At 47.4% G+C, this 19,684-nt stretch overlaps 2 protein-coding genes across 8 annotated transcripts in view; both read right to left on the bottom strand.

Annotated features, from left to right (window-relative positions):
* The window catches only part of LOC110071154 (uncharacterized), an 83,838-nt gene that overhangs the window by 13,661 nt on the left and 50,493 nt on the right, over window positions 1-19,684 (bottom strand). The window lies entirely within an intron of this gene.
* Window positions 3,717-19,565, bottom strand: LOC140704272 (uncharacterized). Of its 7 annotated transcripts, none has more exons than XM_078387503.1 (6): window positions 18,616-19,565; window positions 17,695-18,157; window positions 17,426-17,522; window positions 17,161-17,243; window positions 15,670-15,796; window positions 3,717-6,611 (listed from the first exon to the last, which is right to left on the bottom strand). In XM_078387503.1, exons 2-6 carry the CDS (start codon window positions 18,109-18,111, stop codon window positions 4,981-4,983), a joined length of 2,355 nt encoding a protein of 784 aa, XP_078243629.1. In that variant the 5' UTR covers window positions 18,112-18,157; window positions 18,616-19,565; the 3' UTR covers window positions 3,717-4,980. The 7 variants fall into 7 exon arrangements, with proteins under 7 accessions (XP_078243629.1, XP_078243625.1, XP_078243627.1 ...); XM_078387499.1 differs by lacking the exons at window positions 15,670-15,796; window positions 17,161-17,243; window positions 17,426-17,522; window positions 17,695-18,157; window positions 18,616-19,565 and adding exons at window positions 7,071-7,197; window positions 8,570-8,652; window positions 8,906-9,011; window positions 9,188-9,653; window positions 11,390-12,353; XM_078387501.1 differs by lacking the exons at window positions 15,670-15,796; window positions 17,161-17,243; window positions 17,426-17,522; window positions 17,695-18,157; window positions 18,616-19,565 and adding exons at window positions 7,071-7,197; window positions 8,570-8,652; window positions 8,906-9,011; window positions 9,188-9,653; window positions 12,173-12,353.

Here is a 19,684-nt window from a genome sequence, read left to right as displayed (position 1 = left end):
CATCGGTACCATCATTAAGATGAGAGAGAAGATCCTTGCCACGGATGCAGCCAAGGGAGTCACCAGGATCGCGAAAAACCGGCCAGCTGTTCTGGAAGAGGTGGAGAAATTGCTGCTCATCTGGATGCAAGAGAAGCAGCGTGTAGGGGACACAGTGACTGAGGCTGTCATTTGCAAGAAGGCCAAGGCCTTGTACACAGACCTCGTGGAGCAAGAGGCAGGAACCTCAGCCGAGCCAGAAGGCTTCAAGGCCAGCAGAGGCTGGTTTGAACGCTTCAAAACCAGATCTGGCATCCACAGCGTGGTCAGGCATGGAGAGGCTGCTTTTGTGTCTGCACCAGAGTCAACAGGGTTGGAGGATATTCTTGCCTTGGGGAGGGCCATGGGCCTCGATGTCAAAGAGGAGGGCATCTGTGAACTGGTGGAGGGCCACGACCGGGATCTGTCCACCCAGGAGCTGGTGAAACTTCAGGCAGAGGCTACGGAAGAGCAGGCCTCTTTGGAAAGGGGAGAAATGCCAGGCAAGGAACACCTGTCCACCACTAAACTAAAGGAGATCTTAGAACAGTGGCAAAATGTGCAGACTCAAGCACGGCGGTACCACTCGGACAAGGCTCTGGCACGTGACCTTTCAAACGCATATGACAAAAGGATCATGTCCCCTTTCAGAGAGATCCTGAAAAGGCGGCAGAAGCAGCTGACCATGGAGAGGTTCCTCACGAAGAGGCCAAAACAGGAAGAGGAACCTGCTGCTTCTACCAGCGGTGCCCAGTTGCCGCCTTCTTCCTCCTCGTCCTCCTAGAAGCCTTGAGGTCAAGCCTTAAAGCTTTCTCCCAGTTGACCATCATTCGGGCCATCGCCAGAGAGACCCTCCACAGCTCTGGGGACGTAAAAGACTGCTGCTGTGATGTGGAGACAGCTCTGTCTGCCTCCAGTTTCCTGACTTAAAAACACTGGTCCTGGTGGTTTGGAGACTTCAGCCTCACTTGTTCACTTTAAAATGTGAAATGTAAAAAGTTGCTGTACTGTTGGTTTCTGTAGGTTTACATGCCTTGAAAATGCACTTTCTGAAGAGTTTTGCACAATCCAAGGACTGTTAGCGACACTTTCTGTTCAGTTTCAGTGAAGGCAGCTGTTCCTTCTTCATGTTTGCTGATTTTGAAATGTTTTTCTATGATGCTTAAAAAGTTAAAAGTTTTTGGATTTAAATTTTTGAAATCATCTGCACAATATGTATGGCTTTAAAGAGCACTTAAACCCTTTTGAAACCAAAATTAACTTTGTTCTTTTTTTTTTTTTTTTGCCCACAGGAACGCATTAATTAGATTTCAATGCATTCCAATGGGATAACACGTTTGGCAAGATGAATTTTTCGCAAGACGACATTAACTACGGAACGAATTAAATTCGTCTTGCGAGGCACCACTGTATTTATCGTTTCATTTTTAAAAAGTTTTTGTATCTGGAACTAATTCACCTCCTTTTGGAGAAAAGGTGACCCGGGATGTGTAGATACAGGAAACTACTTCTCTCCCCCCACCAGCTCCCAACTTGATTTTTGAAGCTAAATGGTTCCCCCCAAGTCACAAGCAAGTTACATAGGAGAGCAGTCCTCTATTTTTAGGAGGTGCTGAGGTTTTCACAGGTGCTGATGTTTTTAAAGAAAACCATCTTTTATTTGAAATATTAAATTCATACAAAGCAATTTTAAGAGGAAATTATTATAGTGAGCTTTGCGGGAGGAAGAGGGAAAGCTGGCACCATTTCCCAATTTACACATATAAAAATACTGGGCAGCTCAAGGGTTTAGGGCTCAGGCTCCGGAGCCAGAGGTTGGGAGTTCGATTCCCCACTTGTGCCTCCTTGAGAGGGGATGGCCTCCACGATCTATAGCATCGCTTCCAGCTCTTCTGTTTTTAAGATGATGTGGGTATTCATGTCAAAGATGGATCCCTGTATCTTATCCTCCACCTTCCAAGCATTTAGACGGTTTCTCACCTGCGCAGATTGATTTATGGGCACAAATTTTGCTTCTTTCACAAAGGCTCTTCCCGCAATGTGGGTATTTAAAGGGTTACTGTGTAGAAACCAGCAAGAAGAGGGTTAGCTCATCATGCCCTCATGTCTGTGGAGGTCTGTAGTGTGGAAACCTTGGGAGCATTAGGAGCCCTTCTCCCTGGATTCTCGTGGAACCCAACTTAGTGGCTGCTGAGCCATCGGTGGAGTTACTCTTGCAGAAGTTACCAGTTCGTCAGTTCGGAAAGAACACCATTGGGTTGAAAGCATGGAGCCATCCAGCGAGGGGATGATGGAATATAAGGAGAGTCAGAAAAATGGTTCATTTCAGCAGTAGCTTTGAGCAGCTTCATACACCCCCTGCCTGCTAGCTTCGATGTGTAATAACAGCCCGTTATTCTGCCGGACTCTGCAGATGCACTGAAACTAGGCTACTTAGCAACAATACCAGGGACGTTGGCAACTCTTTTTTCCAAGACCCTATTCAAATCAAGCTTTTTTTCCCTCAGAAGAAAATGGAGAGGTGGGTGGGTTCCAAGTCAAGTTCAATTAATTAAGCACACACACACACGGAAATAAAAAACAGCTTAAAGTGTAAGAGTGTATGTGTTTGTACGCTGCAGAAATGCTGAAGACACATATTTAGCTCTTCCTATAGTTTCAGTTTTTATCATACAAATCTACCCTCCCCTTCATGCTTTGGCCCCTAAATAAAAATCTCTCTTCAGTGTTTAATTTTTTACATGTAACTAAGAATGAGGAGCCCACACGACTAACCAATGAAAATACAGCCAGCTAATACATATGAAGCTGCACATTACCAAGAGGAACCTACAGTTTTACTGGGATTGAGAAACTTTCTCACGGCACAAATTATAAAAGATGCCAGTTTTTGGCCAAGCAGGCTCTGGATGGGACAGCGTAAAAGCAAAAAACCCCAAAATACTTGGAGGGTGGCTGGTCTCCCAGTTTAACACCTTCCCTACTGGCACGAAGGAGTGGTGGCTAGGATTGAAGGCATTAAAAGGTATAAACTGATGCCTGAATGGGGAGTGTGTTGACCCAGGTAGTGTGAAAAGACAATGCCTCCTTGGACCAGAATGTCACATAATCCATGACACCAACTGACTCTCTGCTCTCTTCTAGATTATGTTTCTGTGATCTCCCCATCAGTATCTCTCCCTGGGTCTCCTGAGAGGATATTTCCAAAATAGATCTGGGGAAAGTTGATCCTGCCCCCATGTTCTCAGATGATGGCTCCCAGCATCCTTCACCATGGGTGCATCAAGGGTTAAGGAACACTCCGCTCCCAAAATGACCTGATGAGAGCTTTTACCCCCCCTCCATCCTTAAGACCTCAAGGTTGTCATTCTGGAACCCCTTCTCGAGGGGATTCCACCTTGGGCACTTCCAGATCTAGTTAGCTTGGATTCCTCTCCATTCTGTGCTTTCCTTTTTTTTTCCTATATAGTGTGTATGTGAGGGGCTGGCTGGGTAGCTCAGTGGTTCAGGTCTCTGGCTGCGGCGCCAGAGGTTGGGACTTAATTCCTGCCACTGTGCCTCTTGTGAGTAGAGCCAGCCTATGTGACCCTGGGCCAGCTTCTGCACAGTCCTACGGCACCCCCAGAAGGAGGGAATGAGAAACCACTTTTGAGTATTTACCTAGAAAAATCCTGGAAAAGATTCACCCTCAGTCAGAATGAACTTGACAGCACACAAATATTATTTAATTATAGTCGAGGGATGCCCAGCCACAGTATCCTCCGACAGAGGCTCATCTCCCTCCCCTCAGCCTATTCCTCCTGTAGAGGAATGTGAGGAGAATTTTGCTGCTTTCAGCCAGGGGCCCCGTCTGCTTCAGCATCCTCTTGAGGAGACCCCTCTGCCTCCCACCAGTTGAGTCACACAGATCTACCGCCTTTGGGACTGGATTTATACGATTCGAAGAAAAACCAGAGTATTTTGGGACTGGAGGTTTTTATACTCATCCATGCCGACAACCACCATTACTTCTTGGGAATGAAGATTCCAGGTTCCAGTGGATTGTGTGAAAAACAGACTTCTTTCTATCTATGATGACCCTCTCATGATTCAGTCGCACCTGATAATCACAGAGTTTGGTCCTCTGGACAAAGAAGAAAAACTTTGGATGGGAGGGTAATTGATTTATGGCAATTTCTCATTGTTTTGTGGAATAAACCAATTTTATCAGAGAAGGGCAATGAGGTGATTTCAGAAAACATATGGGCATGCTTCCTTTCAAACTGTTGTTTGTCATCTGGGCATCCCAACGGAAATTGTATTCAATTTTTTTAACAATTTCTAATATTGGGTCCATCGGTACACTCCGGGAGAACCACAGACATGTTTCTACGCACTCCCTCTGCCTTCCAAGCCATTTTTTTCGTGTTATTTCTGCTTTGTGACAGTTCAAGGAAATACCAGCTACACGCCTCAACCCTCTTGAGGTGGAGTCCGGGATGGGTTTTCTCACTTCCAAATATGCCCACAAGGGCCAAAATATGAAGGTCCCAAGGCTTAATACAAAATACAATGTGATGGTTCATTGGTCAAGTCCATACCTCGTCATCTCTGGAAATGTGTTGCTGCAATAAACGCAAAGTAAGTTAGACAAGAGTTATATGAAGGCCCCTTGGCTGTCATGGTGGGCCTCCTGCTGCCTTGACCAAGAGTGAAATCGTCTTGCGCTGTTGCAGAAAGGGTGCTATTGAACTGGAAAAGAGTGAGAAGAAGGAATAGTTCAGAGCATCTTTCCAAAAAAGAAAAATAATTGTTCTGAAGTTCCTGGGCTGAAGGAAAAGAAAAGATAGAAGTGAAAAGAATTTAAGAGATTTCAGAAATCATATACTCAGGATGTACCCTACACCCACTTTCTATACAGCGATAAATATATTTCCCTTTCCCGGATCTCCACAGAACACGATTATATCTTGCATGTACAGGTCAAGAATTTGCAGTGCATATATCTGCATTGTCCTCAGATGTGTGGCTTCTTGGATGGCTCGTAAAATGAACTCCCTGCCCAGAGGTCTCTGCACACTCCATGAACTTCCACAGCATCTCTGCTCCTCTGTGGGTTCGGCTGTGAGAAGTGAGGTTCGCCCGTTGACTGAAACACTTCCCACATTCCAAGCACGCAAAGGGCTTCTCCCCCGTGTGGATCCTCGTATGGGAGACAAGGTGTGTCCTCTGATTGAACGTCTTTCCGCATTCCAGGCACTGAAAAGGTTTCTCCCCTGTGTGGATTCTCATGTGAGAGCGAAAACTTGCCCCCTGATGGAAACTCTTCCCACACTGAACGCACTTAAACGGTTTCTCCCCAGTGTGGATTCTCATATGGGAACGGAGGGTGCTTCTGTGGCGGAAGCTCTTTCCGCATTCGGAGCATTTAAAGGACTTCTCCCCTGTGTGGATCCTTTGGTGGCAGGTAAGACTGCTCCTGTCCCGGAAGCTCTTTCCACATTCCAAGCATGTAAAAGGTTTGTCCTCTGTATGGACCCTCATGTGGGAAGCTAGGTTTGTGCTGTGATGGAAGCTCTTCCCACATTCCAAACATTCAAAGGGTTTCTCCATGGTGTGGATTCTTTGATGGGAATTCAGCCGGCTTCTTTTATGGAAGCGCTTCCCACATTCTAAGCATTCAAAAGTTTTCTCGCCCGAGTGGATTCTTTGATGGCAGCTAAGGGTGCTTCGATCGCTGAAGCTCTTCCCGCATTCCAAGCACGTAAAGGGTTTCTCCCCAGTGTGGATTCTCATGTGCCGAGCAAGATAGCAGTTTTGACTGAAGCTCTTTCCACACTCTGAGCAGGTGAAGGGTTTCATCCCCGTGTGGATTCTCATGTGGCGAGCAAGGCTTGGGTTGTGACCAAACCTTTTCCCACATTCTGGGCATTCAAAGGGTTTCTCCCCCGTGTGGATTCTTTGATGGGAGCTAAGGGTGCTTCGATCACTGAAGCTCTTCCCACATTGCAAGCATTCAAAGGGTTTCTCCCCCGTGTGGATTCTCATGTGAGAAACAAGGTATCGGCTCTGACTGAAGCACTTCCCACATTCCGGGCATGGAAACGGTTTCATCCCGGTGTGGATTCTCATATGGCGAGCAAGGCTAGTGCTGTGGCTGAACTTGTTTCCACATTCTCGGCATTCAAATGGTTTCTCCCCTATGTGGAGTCCAATAGGAGAGGAAAGGTCTGGATCCGCGCTCCGACTGATGCCCTTTTCACAATCCATGTATCTCAACGGTTCCTTTTCTCTCTGCATCATCCGATCTGTTTCTGGGGACAACGTACCACAAAAGTCATTGTATTCTGCACACTGCATTATTTTCTGCTCTTGGTGGATCTCCCAGCAAACTTGTTGACTGTCTTGTGAGTTGAAGCCTTCCCTGCCCAGTGAGAACTTGTGACCTTCGTTGTTGAGGTCCATTTCTCCTTCGAGAGAATTTCCATGTGGAAAAGGAAAGGACTCATTGCTCTTCTCTTCTATTTCAGTTTTTATCCACTGGGTTTTCTCCCCAACAGTAACCTTTTCTACTTGAAGGGGTTCTTCCTTAGACCTGTTCTCTCCCACGAGAGCTGAAATAAAACAGAAAAGAAAAACCTGGTGTGTACTAAAAATGTAAAGTCAAATCTCAAACAGGGAAATGAAACCAATTAAACATAAAGCAATTTAAACACAATTAACTGGAAACTTAGCACCTGCAGACCACCTGAGAAAGTGTCAGAGTGCTGCAGGAATGTTATGCGATTTGACATTGTTGTGATGCTCCTAATTGGATTTCCTGAGTTGAACTTTAATTTATCATAGAGCCCTGAAGTGTAACAAATTTATCTGCATGTGACTTTCTGTAGGAGTGAGCTGTGTCTTGAGACACATGGCCATCCAGGAAAACTGGTAGTGAGATAAATTTGTTTATCTTAAATTTACCACAATACTTTTTTTTACCAATTTTGTTTTGTCTCGTATTTCGTTGTGCTGTAAGAGAATAACATGGTGACCTCTCTGAAATTGGCTATAACGCAAGGAAAGCTCACCCAGAGACACCACATGGGCCAAATTCTCCTCCGTGACTTCCTGGTGGAGAGTTCGTTGGCCAGGATCCAGTAGAGCCCACTCCTCCATGGAAAAATGCACAGCAACATCCTCAAAAGCGACAGAAGCCTGAAATAAACATGATGATAATATATGTAAACCTATTAAGGACTTGGGTATAAATATTCCAAACATCTTACAATATTCGAAAAAGGAAAATTTTTGGTAAGTTGAAGGAAGAAATGTAAAATAAGCTAGAAAAATGCAGAAAGATTGGATGATCATGGTTTGGTAGAACAGCAATATGTAAAAAGAAGATTTTACTCAATATTGCTCTTTCTTTTTCATTTATGCTGTTTACCGATAAAGATATCAGAAGAAGAGCTGAAATACTGGCAAAATATGTTTAATAAATTTTGTAATGAAGATAGAAGAGCAAAGATTAATAAAAAGAGATGGTATATCAAGAAGTAGGCATTTATTTCCATAAGTGATAGGAATGTGAGAATTTATAAAAATTTGGGGGGCTGATTTTTAAGGGAAAAAAATGAAATACTAAAGTTAAATATTGAGGTTTGCCCTAAGATAGCTCTCTATATTAATATAAATTGTATATTTTACATAAATTATATAAATTTTATATTTTAGATAAAATATTATATTTTTATATTAATATAAATGTATGTTTATATATGTGTGTGTGTGTGTGGACTTGTATAACAAAACAATCTGAAATGCGCTAGCTGCAACCCGATTAATTACAGCAAGGAATTGGAAGGTGAAGCATGGTACAAACAAATCTAGAATTAGTGACAATTAGTGGCATTTAGTGACAAATTAATTTGTAATGTGAAAATTAAGAAGAGATTGTTCTATACCAATCAAATTGGCCTTGTTGGATTGGCCTTCTCAGCCACACTAGACGCTGTTCCAAGACCTCTGTTCAGAGCACCTTACCATAGGCTCTCGAGACTAAAGGATGCCTACTACTATTGTTCTATAGCAATACATTTATTGATATTCTGGGGAACTTTATCGAGATTTTAAAAAAGGGAACAGTTGTTTACTTTCACAAGAATTAATGCAGTTTTGGAAGGGGATGAAGGCTCCGTTAAAAAAAGAAGAAGAAAAATGAATTATATATGCAGATGAAGAGTGTGTGTGTGTGTATGTGTGTGTGTGTGTGTGTGTGTGTGTGTGTACACTTTTGTATTTGTTTTGTATTATCAAAGAAAGGAGAAACGAAAGTGATTGGACCCTCGAACAAAATGAAGCTTCTTATCCCTAGATTGCTCTCCCTTTTTAAAGTGCGTTCCAGGAGAGAAGAACGTCAACAACGGCGAGGCTCAACCCTTCACAGATCATTTCCCAGGCTTCTTCACAAGCATTTGTGGCAAAAGCAAATGCAACGAGGAAATTTCTTTCAGTCCCAGAGAGGAAACTGAGGTTCCAACACACACACCCCGCCCGCTCCTCATCTCCCCATCCGTTTCCCCCTTACCTCTTGTGGCTGCACAGGCCCTCCTTCCATTCGCCCACAAAGAAGAGATGAGGCAGGATCCGTCCCCAGGATGCTTCCAGGGTCTGCAAAGGGAGACCAAGGAGTGGGAAGATAGTCACTCTTCCTAAACATTTTATCCCTTACCTGCGTAAAAACAAAAGTCATTCCTCCTGCTTGGATTAGCAAAAGTTTAAATGTCTATGAGAATGTAGAGGACCTAAGACAGATCCTTCTAAGGGAAAGAAGAATTCTTAATATTTTAAATAAGGAACCGGTCAACCTGGGAGGCTATATAAGAGAGTCAGTACAAGGCGAATACACAGATGAATTTCTCACCTGGCAAAGCAGCTCCTCGGCTCTTCTTCAGGACAAGAGGCCTCCGTTTTGGGTCCCGCACAGCATCTAATGCCTGAGGAAAGCCACAGAAGAATTCTGAAAACTCCTGCACTTAGAATAAAATAAGGACAACCAGCACAGAGACGGAGAAAGAAATTAAAGGAATAACAGTGCAAGAAAAGATCTCAGCTTTAAAAACAAAAGGGGACACACTCTGGTTAGGTAAATGTCCACAAAAGGAAGAACGCTTTCTCGGCCATTCAGGAAAACCAGAACTCTCACCAGCTGCTTCTCCTCCTGCTTCTTCTCCGCTCTCTGGCTCAGGAGGAAACCTTCCGCCAGGGACACGGCCTGGGAAGTGGATTCCGGCTTGCACTCTCTGACCCAGATCCCCATCGCTGGAGGCAGGACAGCCAGGAACTGTTCGAGGATCACCAAGTCCAGCATTTCGGCCTTGGTGTGTTTTTCTGGCTTCAGCCACTGACGGCAGAGACGGTGGAGTTGGCTACAAACCGCCCGGGGCCCCCAATCTTCCTGGTAGGAGAACTCTTGAAAATGCTGGCTCCGGACCTCTGGGCCAACGGGGTCCCCATATAGATGGTTCTCTGCGTTTTTTTTCGGGAATTCTTCTTTGCACCGAACCTCCATGTCATCTGGCTGTTTCTTAACTTCAGCATCAACAGAGTCTTTCACATTCATCTTCCCCCGAAAGAGTCCAAGGAATGGAAAGGAATGAGGCCACTTCTCTCTAGAAAAGACACAAATAATAACGATCGCATTATAAGTCATCTTGAGTCCCGCAAGGGAGAAAGGCAGGGTATATAAATAAAGAAGCAAAAATAAACAAATATATGATTGGTTGTTGTGGGGTTTTTTGGGCTCTTTGGCCGTGTTCTGAAGGTTGTTCTTCCTGATGTTTCTCCAGTCTCTGTGGCCGCCATGGACAGAGTTCCTACTCCAGTCCTCTGAAGATGCCGGCCACAGAGACTGGCGAAACATCAGGAAGAAAAACCTTCAGAACACGGCCAAAGAGCCTGAAAAACCCACAACAACCATTAGATCCCGGCCGTGAAAGCCTTCGCAAATACATGATTAGTAAGAAAGCCTGCAGTGAGCAGCTGAACCCCCTCATCTCTGCACTGTTATCATCCTCATAATGTGCCATTCTTACTTACAGAGACCCTTTCCAGAGTTTTTCAAGTAGAGAAGACTCAAAAGGGGTTTATTATTCCCTTTTTCTTGAGGCGTCCTGGGACTGTCCAGCTTACACTTCACCTTGAAGGCCCAGTGGAGAACCAAACTCCGAACCTCTGGCTCTGAAGCCAGAGACCTCTACCCCCGAGCTATCCAGCCAGCTCAGAAAAGACACACAAGCCTCCTAACAATTCAGGGAGAACCACCTTTGCCCCTTCGATTAAAAGCCAAGGGTTCCCACCCTTGTTGAAGCACTTTAGCACCCTAGGATTTTTTCTCAGTTAGGGAGTAATGCTTCCCAAGTTCTCTTGAGTTCTCTGCCAACAAGGCACAATGTCATCTTTTCCATCAGAGGTGGGCCTGACCAAACCTTCTGCTCAGGAAAAGGCATGTAGTTTACACAATAGTGAACAAATGGAATAAAACAAGTACATGACACTGAGAACAATAAGAATGTACATTAAAAGAGACAGAAGAGAGACACATCCCACAGACATGGTAAGGAGATGAGACGGATTCTCTTAAAGGCAGACACAGGACGGGCACGCCGCAGTATTTGGTGGCAAATTAATTTGGGTGGAGGGAACAGGTCACATATGACAGACACATCTGGAGGTTTAACGAGTGTCAAGGCTGTCCTTGGGATTTGGGAAATCCTTGGGATTTGGGAAAGGTTCGTCCAAGACAATGCTGGCGCTCCTCACCCTGTCTTTCTCTCTACCGCACAAGGGGGTCAAAGGGACACCCGGGCTCTCTTCCCCAGCCCCCTCCCTTCTCTCCTAGGTGCTGCATCCATACTACAGGGTATCACATCGCACACACCTGGTTGTGAGCTGGAAGACGCTGGAGGGTGGGTGCCCGAGTTTTAAACCTGGGCCACACAATGGTTAACAACATTTTCCATTTTCTGTGGCTGTTTTGCCCTGAGATTTCTCTCCCTGCCTGTTAATCTGGGGAAGCCTCGAAATTTTATCCAGCATCCTGGGACCTCGGCACCTAGAGATGCATGATCCGTCGTTCTTTGATTTACACGGAGCCTCATCACAGCCCCTTCCCCCCCTCCCAAAAAAAAGAACATCAAGGGATTAAGGCCATGTCATTCGCCAACCAGCTAAAGATTGATGTCGAAGCTCCAAAAAGGAAAGGATCTTCTTCATTCAGCCAGAGAAGGGCACCAGCCTTCTTTCTTAGGTCACACACAGGAGTCTGCAATATATACTAGCCTTCTATATAGGCATCAAAGGGAGAGGGGGCACTTCACCTATTCCACCCCCACACACACACACATACCTTCCCAGTCTGCAGAGATCTCATAAGGAACCTAAGAAGAGCCCTGCTGGATCAGGCCAAGAGCCCATCTGGTCCACCGTCCTGGATCTCACTGTAGCTCCACCAGGTGGCTCTGGGAGTATCAGGGACAACTAGATCCCTATCTCCTGATTCCCCTTTCCCTGCCTCTGGCATCTCTTTCCAGTCCGCCCACCACCACCACCACCAGTGCAGGCGCCAGTTCTAAGGCAGGGAGGGCTCCACTCGGTAGACTGGAAGGAAAGAGCTCTTGGAGGAGGAGAAGGTGGTGCTGGTTTTTAGGGGCGATCCTTACAGGAGGCTCCCCTGTCCTGGGAAGGAAGGGAGGGCTGCCTGGCTCTTCCAGGGACTCCCCTCTCCATCCGCGGCTCCCTTTCTCTGCCGATCCTCCGCCCGCCTTTCCCTCCAAAGCCAAGCTTCGTCTCTCTCCCAGTCGACCTTCCCCACCCGTTCAGATCCAGATCCCTAGGAAACTGGGGGATCCGTGGGGAAGGCTTGGCTTCCCAGGCTGGAAGGAAGGCGTTCCCGGAGGAGGAGGAGGGTTTGTTGGTGGGGGGGAAGAGACGACCCCCAAAGGAGGCTTTCCCTCCCCGGCCTTGGAAGGGAGCCTGGATTTTCCAGGGACTCCCCACCAGCCGAGGCTCCCTTCTTCCTGCCTCTGCCCTCCCCAAAGCCTCGGTCGGCTGCCTTTCCAGTCGGGAGGAGGGAGGGCGGGAGGGGCGGCCGAGTCTCCCCGGGTCTTCCACCAGGCCGAGCCCCCCCCACCTTTCTCCCGGCCAAGGGCTGCCCCACCGCGGCCTCCCTCCTGAGCCAGCACTCGCTCGCTTCCCGGACCTTCCAAAGGAATCACCTGCAGCCCCGCCCGGAACTCCCCAGAGGGGAATCCTTGGAGGGAAGGAAAAAGGCGAGGCACCTCAGAGGCGGAAACAGGAAGTGAGCCTTCAAGCATCACGCCTCTCCTTCCTGCGGGACGCTCTGGGACTCGCTGGTCGATGGCTTTAACCCCTTTGGGAGGCAAGCCGAAGTCGGAAAGAAGCCTCTGCGGAGAACAAATGGCTCGAAACCTCATCTCGTCAATTGGTGTCCAGTTTGGTGGTGGTGGTGGGGTCGTTTTCATCCAAATACTGCTTGCACGCCAGGCTTGCTGAACTGGAAAACTGGGATGATCGAGAACTGATCCTGCCCCTTCTCTAATGGAACAAGAGTGAACCAGGATCTTCCTCCTTCTAATGTTTGTTCTTTATTACCCATCTTTTCCAACAAATCTTTTAAATCTGATAACTTGGTTTCTTCCTTAATAAATTCTCCCATTGTTTTCAAAATGTCCTGGAAATGTCTCTAATTCTACAACCGAAGGTAAGGAGGAAATTGATGGGATAAGTACCTACATCATGGTCTCGTCTCCAATATAGATGAGAATTACAGGAAGATTTAGGCTGAATATCAGGAAAAATGTCCTAAACATTAGAGCAGTACAACAGTGGAATCAATGAACTCGAAAGCTGGCGAGTGCTCCCACGCTGGAGGCACTGAAGGGAAATTTAGACAACCACCTGGCAGATCTCCCTTGATTTGTATTCCTGCATCAACCAGAGGGTTGGACTTGATTTATTTATTTATTGCATTTCTATCCCGCCCATCTAGACCAAAGGTCTACTCTGGGCAGCTGATGGCTTTATAGACCCCAGCTTCATAATTCTATGATTCTATGAAATATTTTTCATGCCATAAGAAATCTTAGAACTGCAGAGCTGGAAAGGACCCTATGAATTGTCAAGTCCATCCCTTGTGGAGGAGGCACAACAGGGGAATTGAACTCTCAACCACTGGCTCCACAGCCAGAGACCTAAACCTGCCTGAGCTATCCAACAGTTCTCTACACATATTCCTTTGTCTGCATCCTTCTTAAAGTGCAATGTCCACAACCAATCGCTGTACTGCAGTTGTGTTGAATAGACTGGAACTAGTACTTTATGGGATTTGGGGACTAGACCTCTCTTAATGCAGAGGTCCCCAATCCCTGGTCCGCGGGCCGGGGCCGGTCCATGGCCTGAGCTGGACTGGGCCGCAGAGAGAGATACCCTCCACCCCTGTTTGCACTCCCTCCCGCACAGCCCATTTGCGCATGTGCCTGATTGCCCGCATGAGCACTGCACCACCCTTTGAGCATGTGCACGAGTGCAGGGGGGTGCCCCACCTTGCCCAGTTGGTTCACATGGCTAAAAAGGTTAGGGACCACTTTCTTAATGCATCCCAAAATAGCATTGACCTTTTTTGCAAACACATCACACTGATGGCTCTCATTCAGCTGGTAATCTACAGTCAATATTCTTCTCATGTGGGTGGTCTAGAGCACTGGTTCTTAACCTTGGGTTACTCAGGAGTTTTGGACTGCAACTCCCAGAAGCCTTCACCACCAACTGTGCTGGCTGGGGTTTCTGGGAGTTGCAGTTCAAAAACATCCGAGTAACAAAGAGGGATGAAATATTGATATGATTGAAGAGGTTATACAACCTCAAACTGAAACAAATGCTTTCAAGGAGGTGACATTTTACAATGCTCAGAGGTCATTGTTCAATGGTCATATGTTGAACCTTGACAAGGTATCGAGAGAGTGTTTATTAATGCTAGCAGGGAAATCAGTACATATGCACCTTAGGTGTCAGTACGAAATTCCAGAATCCATACTGTAACTTTTATAGAAGTTATGCAAAGCATTGTAAACAAAGCAAAATCAGCTAGTTTTCTTTTAAGCAGTCCTTCCCCACAGGATGCCTGCAGGTCTACACATTCCACAAGCGTCCACGTCACCTTTTCCTCTCTTTGTGGATTCTGCTGTGAGAAGTGAGATGTGCACGTTGTTTGAAGCACTTTCCACATTCCAAGCACGGAAAGGGTTTCTCCCCCGTGTGGATTCTCATGTGGGGGACAAGGTGTGTCCTCTGACTGAACGTCTTTCCACACTCCAGGCACTGAAAAGGTTTCTCCCCTGTGTGGATTCTCATGTGAGAACGAAAACTCGCCCCCTGATGGAAAGTCTTCTCGCACTGCATGCATTTAAAAGGTTTCTCCCCTGTGTGGATTCTCATATGGGAACAGAGGGTGCTTCTGTGCCGGAAGCTCTTTCCGCATTCGGAGCATTTGAAGGACTTCTCCCCTGTGTGGATCCTTTGGTGGGAACTAAGTGTGCTCCTGTCATTGAAGCTCTTCCCACATTCTAAGCATTCGAAGGGTTTCTCCCCCGTGTGGATCCTCATATGGCGAACAAGGTGTGTTCTCTGACTGAAGCACTTTCCACATTCTGAGCATCGAAAGGGTTTCGTTCCTGGGTGGACTCCCATATCATGAGCAAAGTTTGTGCTGTGGCTGAACTTTTTCCCACATTCTGGGCATTCAAATGGTTTCTCTCCCGGGTGGTGTATCATCTGACAAGGAAGGTCTGTATCTGTGCTCTGACGGATGCCCTTTTCACAATCCATGTATCTAAATGGTGCCTTTTCACTCTGCATCATCAACTCTCTTTCCAGAGATGAAGTATCACAAAAATCCTCACTATATTCTGAGCATTCCACCATTTTTCTCCCTTGGTGGACCTGCCAGTGATAATTTAGACTGGTCTGACAGTTGCATACACTTTCTTTGCTTTGGTCTAGTTCTTCTTGGACAGAAGAAAATTCACGGAAATTTCTGTGTGGAAAAGAAAAGGACTCGTTCCTCTTCTCTTCGCTTTTAGTTTTTATCCCCTGGGTTTTCTCCCTCTCAGTAAACTTTTCTAAACATATTCGAAGCCATTCTTCCTCAGACCTGCTCCGTCCTACACCAGGAGCTGAAAGAAGACAGAATACAGAAACCTGGATGTACTCAAAATGTAAAATGGAGTCTCAAATCGGGAAACTAAACCAATCAAGTATAAACTAACTTAAACACAACTGAGCAGAAACTTGTCATCTGCGGAAGAACTTTGATTCCACACCCTAACACCCTCGGGAAGAAAGCACCAGAATTTTGTAGAAGTGCTCTACAACTTAATTGGTTTCATTGACTGAACTTTATGATAAAGCCTTTAAGATTAAGAAATATATGAGAGTGTGGCTCTTTGTAGTTGCAATCGACTTCTTCAAACGCAAAATCATTGCGGATTTTAATTCGTAAAAACCGGTGAATGAGGTAAATTTGCCACAATACTTTGATTACTATTATTTTTTGTTTTACCTGCTATGGCTACCTCTCTGAAAACAACTACAATGGAAAGGAAAACTTACCCAGAGACACCACGTGGGCCAAATTCTCCTTCATGACTTCCCAGTGCAGAGCCCTCTGGCCCGGATCCAGCAGCGCCCACTCCTCCTCCGTGAAAGACACAGCAATGTCCTCAAGAGTGACGGGATCCTGAAATGAAAGGAAGGCTCTTATCCTGACGGGTGTCACAAGTGTTTGCTTTTTTTAAAGTACACTCCTGAAGAGAATAAATGTCAACAATAGTCAAGCTTAACCACATCATAGTCCCAAATTTTCCCCACCAGCATTTGTGACAAAACAAATCGGACTAGGAAGCTTCTTTCAGTCTGTGAGCCCCACTGAGTATTGTTGTTGTTGTGACTTACATACTGCCCCATAGTGTGAGAGCCCTCTCTAGGTGGTCTATAACATAATTAAACAAGGAACACTTTGCCCCCCCCAACAAGCTGGGGACTCCTCTTACTGACCTCGGAAGGATAGAAGGCTGAGTCAACCTTGAGCCGGCTACCTGAATCGGTCACGATCAAACTCAGGTCATGAGCAGTGGCTTGACTCCAGTACTACCGCTTAGCCCCCCCTCCCGCCGCAAAGTTCTTGGAGTGAATGGCCGGAGGGCAAATCCTCCTCCATTTCCAGATCCATTGAATCCAGCGGGTGCAGCTCAGCAACAACAGGATTTACTAGAATTGGGGAAGAACAAGAGGCTCCCTCCCAGGGACAAAGTCATGGTGCTTGACCCCGTGGAGCCCCACACCAGTCTGGGCACCAAGATCACACCCCTGCGGCTCAGGTGCCCTTTGTTCCTTTTATGGGAGGCCTCCACGGAGCCAGAAAGTGGTGGCTCCAAGGAAGGACTGCTTATAAGCCGTCCAGACAGGGCCTGAGGTTCAGAAGTACTGAGACTACTCCAGGAGGGGCCACGGCCTCTCCTTTTGCCTTGTCCTGCCTTCAGCCTTGCCTTGGGGGGGGGGGAGTGGGGCCACCTTGGCGCAGCACAGGCTGACACGGGCCATCACCACTTCAAAGCAGAAAGCAGAGGGGTGAACAAGATTCCTTGGACTGGCTGGCTTGTTCCTGAGAGACCTGAAGCTGGACAAGGACCCCTTATCCAGCCCTAAGCCTCCTCCACACTCCAGGCCACTCCTTTTCTATGTCTCACCCTCCCCCTCAGGTTGGATAGTTTTCCTGCTGGGAACAGTTCTTCATCTCCCTTTGGACCTCCCCTCCCCTCCTCTCTGGTCTCTTTTATGGTCCCGAGCTGCAAGGAAGCTCCACCACCCCCCTCATCCTTCACCAGGTGGCTCTTCTCTACAGTAGCCAACACCTCCTCTGGCCAAACTGCTCTTTCATGGCCTGCATGTATCCAGCAGCTACTGGCTCCGGGAACCCTACCTGGATATCCGGCGTAGGGGCTGATGGCCTACTGGGGGTGCCAGCAGAACCCCCCTCAAACAATCCTGTGTTGAAATTGAGTATCTAGATTCCACCCCCCTTCCCATCCCTTTCATCCCTACCTCTTCCGGCTGCACAGGCACTCTTTCCCTTCCTCCACAAAGAAAAGGTAGCCGAGGATCTGTGACTGCCATGATTCCAGGGCCTGCAAGAGAGACCAAGAGATGAGAAAATGTTTATTTTTCATAAACAGTGGGTCCCTTTACTGTACAAACACAGTATTTTGGGATAACAGAAGCTTAAATGTCTACTTGAATGCAGATCTGTCAACCTGGGAGGAGATGCAAGAGAGAGGGAGTCCAAGGAGGATGCTGGTCAGTTTCTTACCTGGCAGGGCAGGTCCTCCGCCTGTCTCCTTCTCCTTCAGGAGAGGCCTCTGTGTTGGGTCTGATATAGAGAAGCCTGTGAGCGATTCAGAAAACCCCTGCATCAAAAACAAGATTTGGACAGCCAATTGAGAAATAAAAATAATCTTCAATAGAGAAAGAAATTAAAGAAAGAAGAAACAATGCTGGTTTGAACCAAAAAAAGGGGGACATTCTTTGGTTAGACAAATTCTATTAAGAAGTGGGCACTGGGTGGAAATCAGATCTCACCAGCTGCTTCTCCTCCTGCTTCTTCTCAGCTGCCTGACTCAGGAGGAAACCTTCCGCCAGGGACACGGCCTGGGAAGTGGATTCCGGCTTGCACTCTCTGACCCAGATCCCCATGTCTGATGGGAGGATGGTCAGGAACTGCTCCAGGATCACCAGGTCCAGGATCTCAGCCTTGGTGTGTCTTTCTGGCTTCAGCCACTGATGGCAGAGACTGTGGAGTTGGCTACAAACCGCCCGGGGCCCTATCTGCTCCTGGTAGCAGAACTCCCGGAAAGGCTGGCCCAGAACATCTGGGCTGTGACGGACCCCATCAGGGTTGTTCTGTCCAGTTCTTTCTGGGAATTCCTCTTTGTACCAAACCGACATGTCATCCAGCTGTTTCCCAGCTTCAGCACCAACAGAGTCTGGCATATACATCTCCAAAAAAGGAAAGACGAATGCAGGAGAACAAACCTTCTTCTTTCTAGAAAAGACACATAAAAATAGAATAATATTAAGTGGTAAAAGCAAGGCAGGTACATTAATGCGGGGATGGGGGGAGCTGCATCGATCGGCTTCTGCGCCAAACGATTCTAGAAATGGACACTGGAGCCTCCTGTGACATGATCTGAATCGCCTCTATGGCCCTCCTCCTCCTCAACTAGTTCATACACCAACTCAGAGCTTGGCAGGGAGCAGGAGAACAAGCTTTTTTCAAGCAACTAAGTACCGTAGTTCATATGCCAAGGGTGATTTTATTATATTCACTATATGATTATTTATTTTATTGTATCCTGCCCCGGGTAGTGCTACAGTACTAGTGGCTACAGTATATTAAACTGAAATAATAAATAAATTAATGATCATCTGCTCCGGATCAAGATAAAAGGCACAAGGTCACCAGAGGCCGTAGCATTTCTCTCTGTTCTTAGCACAGCTTACCTCCAGGCCGCACACAACAGATGTGGAGGTTTTCCACACCTCAAGGCTGTCACTAAGACTTTAAGAAAGCTCTTCCTCACTCCACGCAGCGAATGAGCGGCACTTTCCAGATCTTGCAGTGCGACCACCGAGACGTGTACATGGGGATGTCTCGGAAGCTAGAATGCTGGCGCTCCTCGCCCTAGCTTTCCCTCAACACCCCAAACGGACACACAGGCTCTCCCTGCAGACCCCTTCCGGCCCTCCTCTGAGGTGCTTCCCCCAGTGCACGGAAGCGCAGCACACACTTGCAGGCACGTCTGGTGGGGAGCTGGAAGATGCTGGAGGGTGGGTGCCCAACTCTGAAATCCCTCCTTACACACACACACAAAACAGCCCTCCTCCACTAGGACAGCCTGCTTGGAGATGTCTCTCCCTGCCTCTCAAACTGGGGAAGAGCCCGAAACCCCTGAAACCTTATATTATTATCCGAGGACTTTGCCTTCATCTGGGGAAGCAGAGCAGATCCCTGAGACACCACAGGGCACCCCCACCCCGGGGTATGTGGTTTGCACACTCGGGGTGCAGGAGGGATCATTCCTGGATTGACCTGGTCGCCAACTGTCGGCCCCCACAAAGAAGGTTTCGCAGAGCAGAGATGGGGACTGACTGGTCTCCACCATTAAGAGTCTGGTTGCCAGGCATCCCGATTCAAAGGGGTGGGGGAGGATTCGTGGGGAAGGCTTGGTTTTTTTTTTGCAGGATGGAAGGAAGGAAGAGGAGGTGGTTTGGGGGGGGAGGGAGACGAGCCCCAAAGGAGACTCATCTGCTCCGGGCTTGGAGGGAAGGAAGGGCGCCTGGTGCTTCCAGCGACTCCCTGCCGGGTGGAGGAAAAATCTGACTCCTCTAGGGAGTCCTGCCAGGAGAGCCTCCCATCCTCCCGCGTTGCCCTCCCGAGCCAAGCCAAGGCGCCCCACTTCTTTCAATCGCTGCCCCACCGCCTCCCCTCCCCTCCCGCTCCCCGCCCCCCCCAAAAGGAGGCACCTTCAGCTCCGCCCGGAACTCCCGAGACCGGACTCTGCCGGGGACC

This window comes from Pogona vitticeps, chromosome 2, assembly GCF_051106095.1.
Source record: "Pogona vitticeps strain Pit_001003342236 chromosome 2, PviZW2.1, whole genome shotgun sequence".
Lineage (NCBI taxonomy): Eukaryota > Metazoa > Chordata > Lepidosauria > Squamata > Agamidae > Pogona > Pogona vitticeps.
Note: the sequence above shows the minus strand (reverse complement) of the source record. Positions and strands in the feature narration are given on the sequence as shown.

Excerpts from the sequence above, each read along its gene's own strand:
- LOC140704272 (XM_078387499.1), bottom strand. The coding sequence starts at position 9,604 with ATGAATGTGAAAGACTCTGTTGATGCTGAAGTTAAGAAACAGCCAGAT. Across the intron at positions 9,012-9,187 it reads AGCAGGAGGAGAAGCAGCTG|GAGTTTTCAGAATTCTTCTG; the intron begins GTGAGAGTTCTG and ends TTCTAAGTGCAG. Across the intron at positions 8,653-8,905 it reads CCGAGGAGCTGCTTTGCCAG|ACCCTGGAAGCATCCTGGGG; the intron begins GTGAGAAATTCA and ends CTCCCTTTGCAG.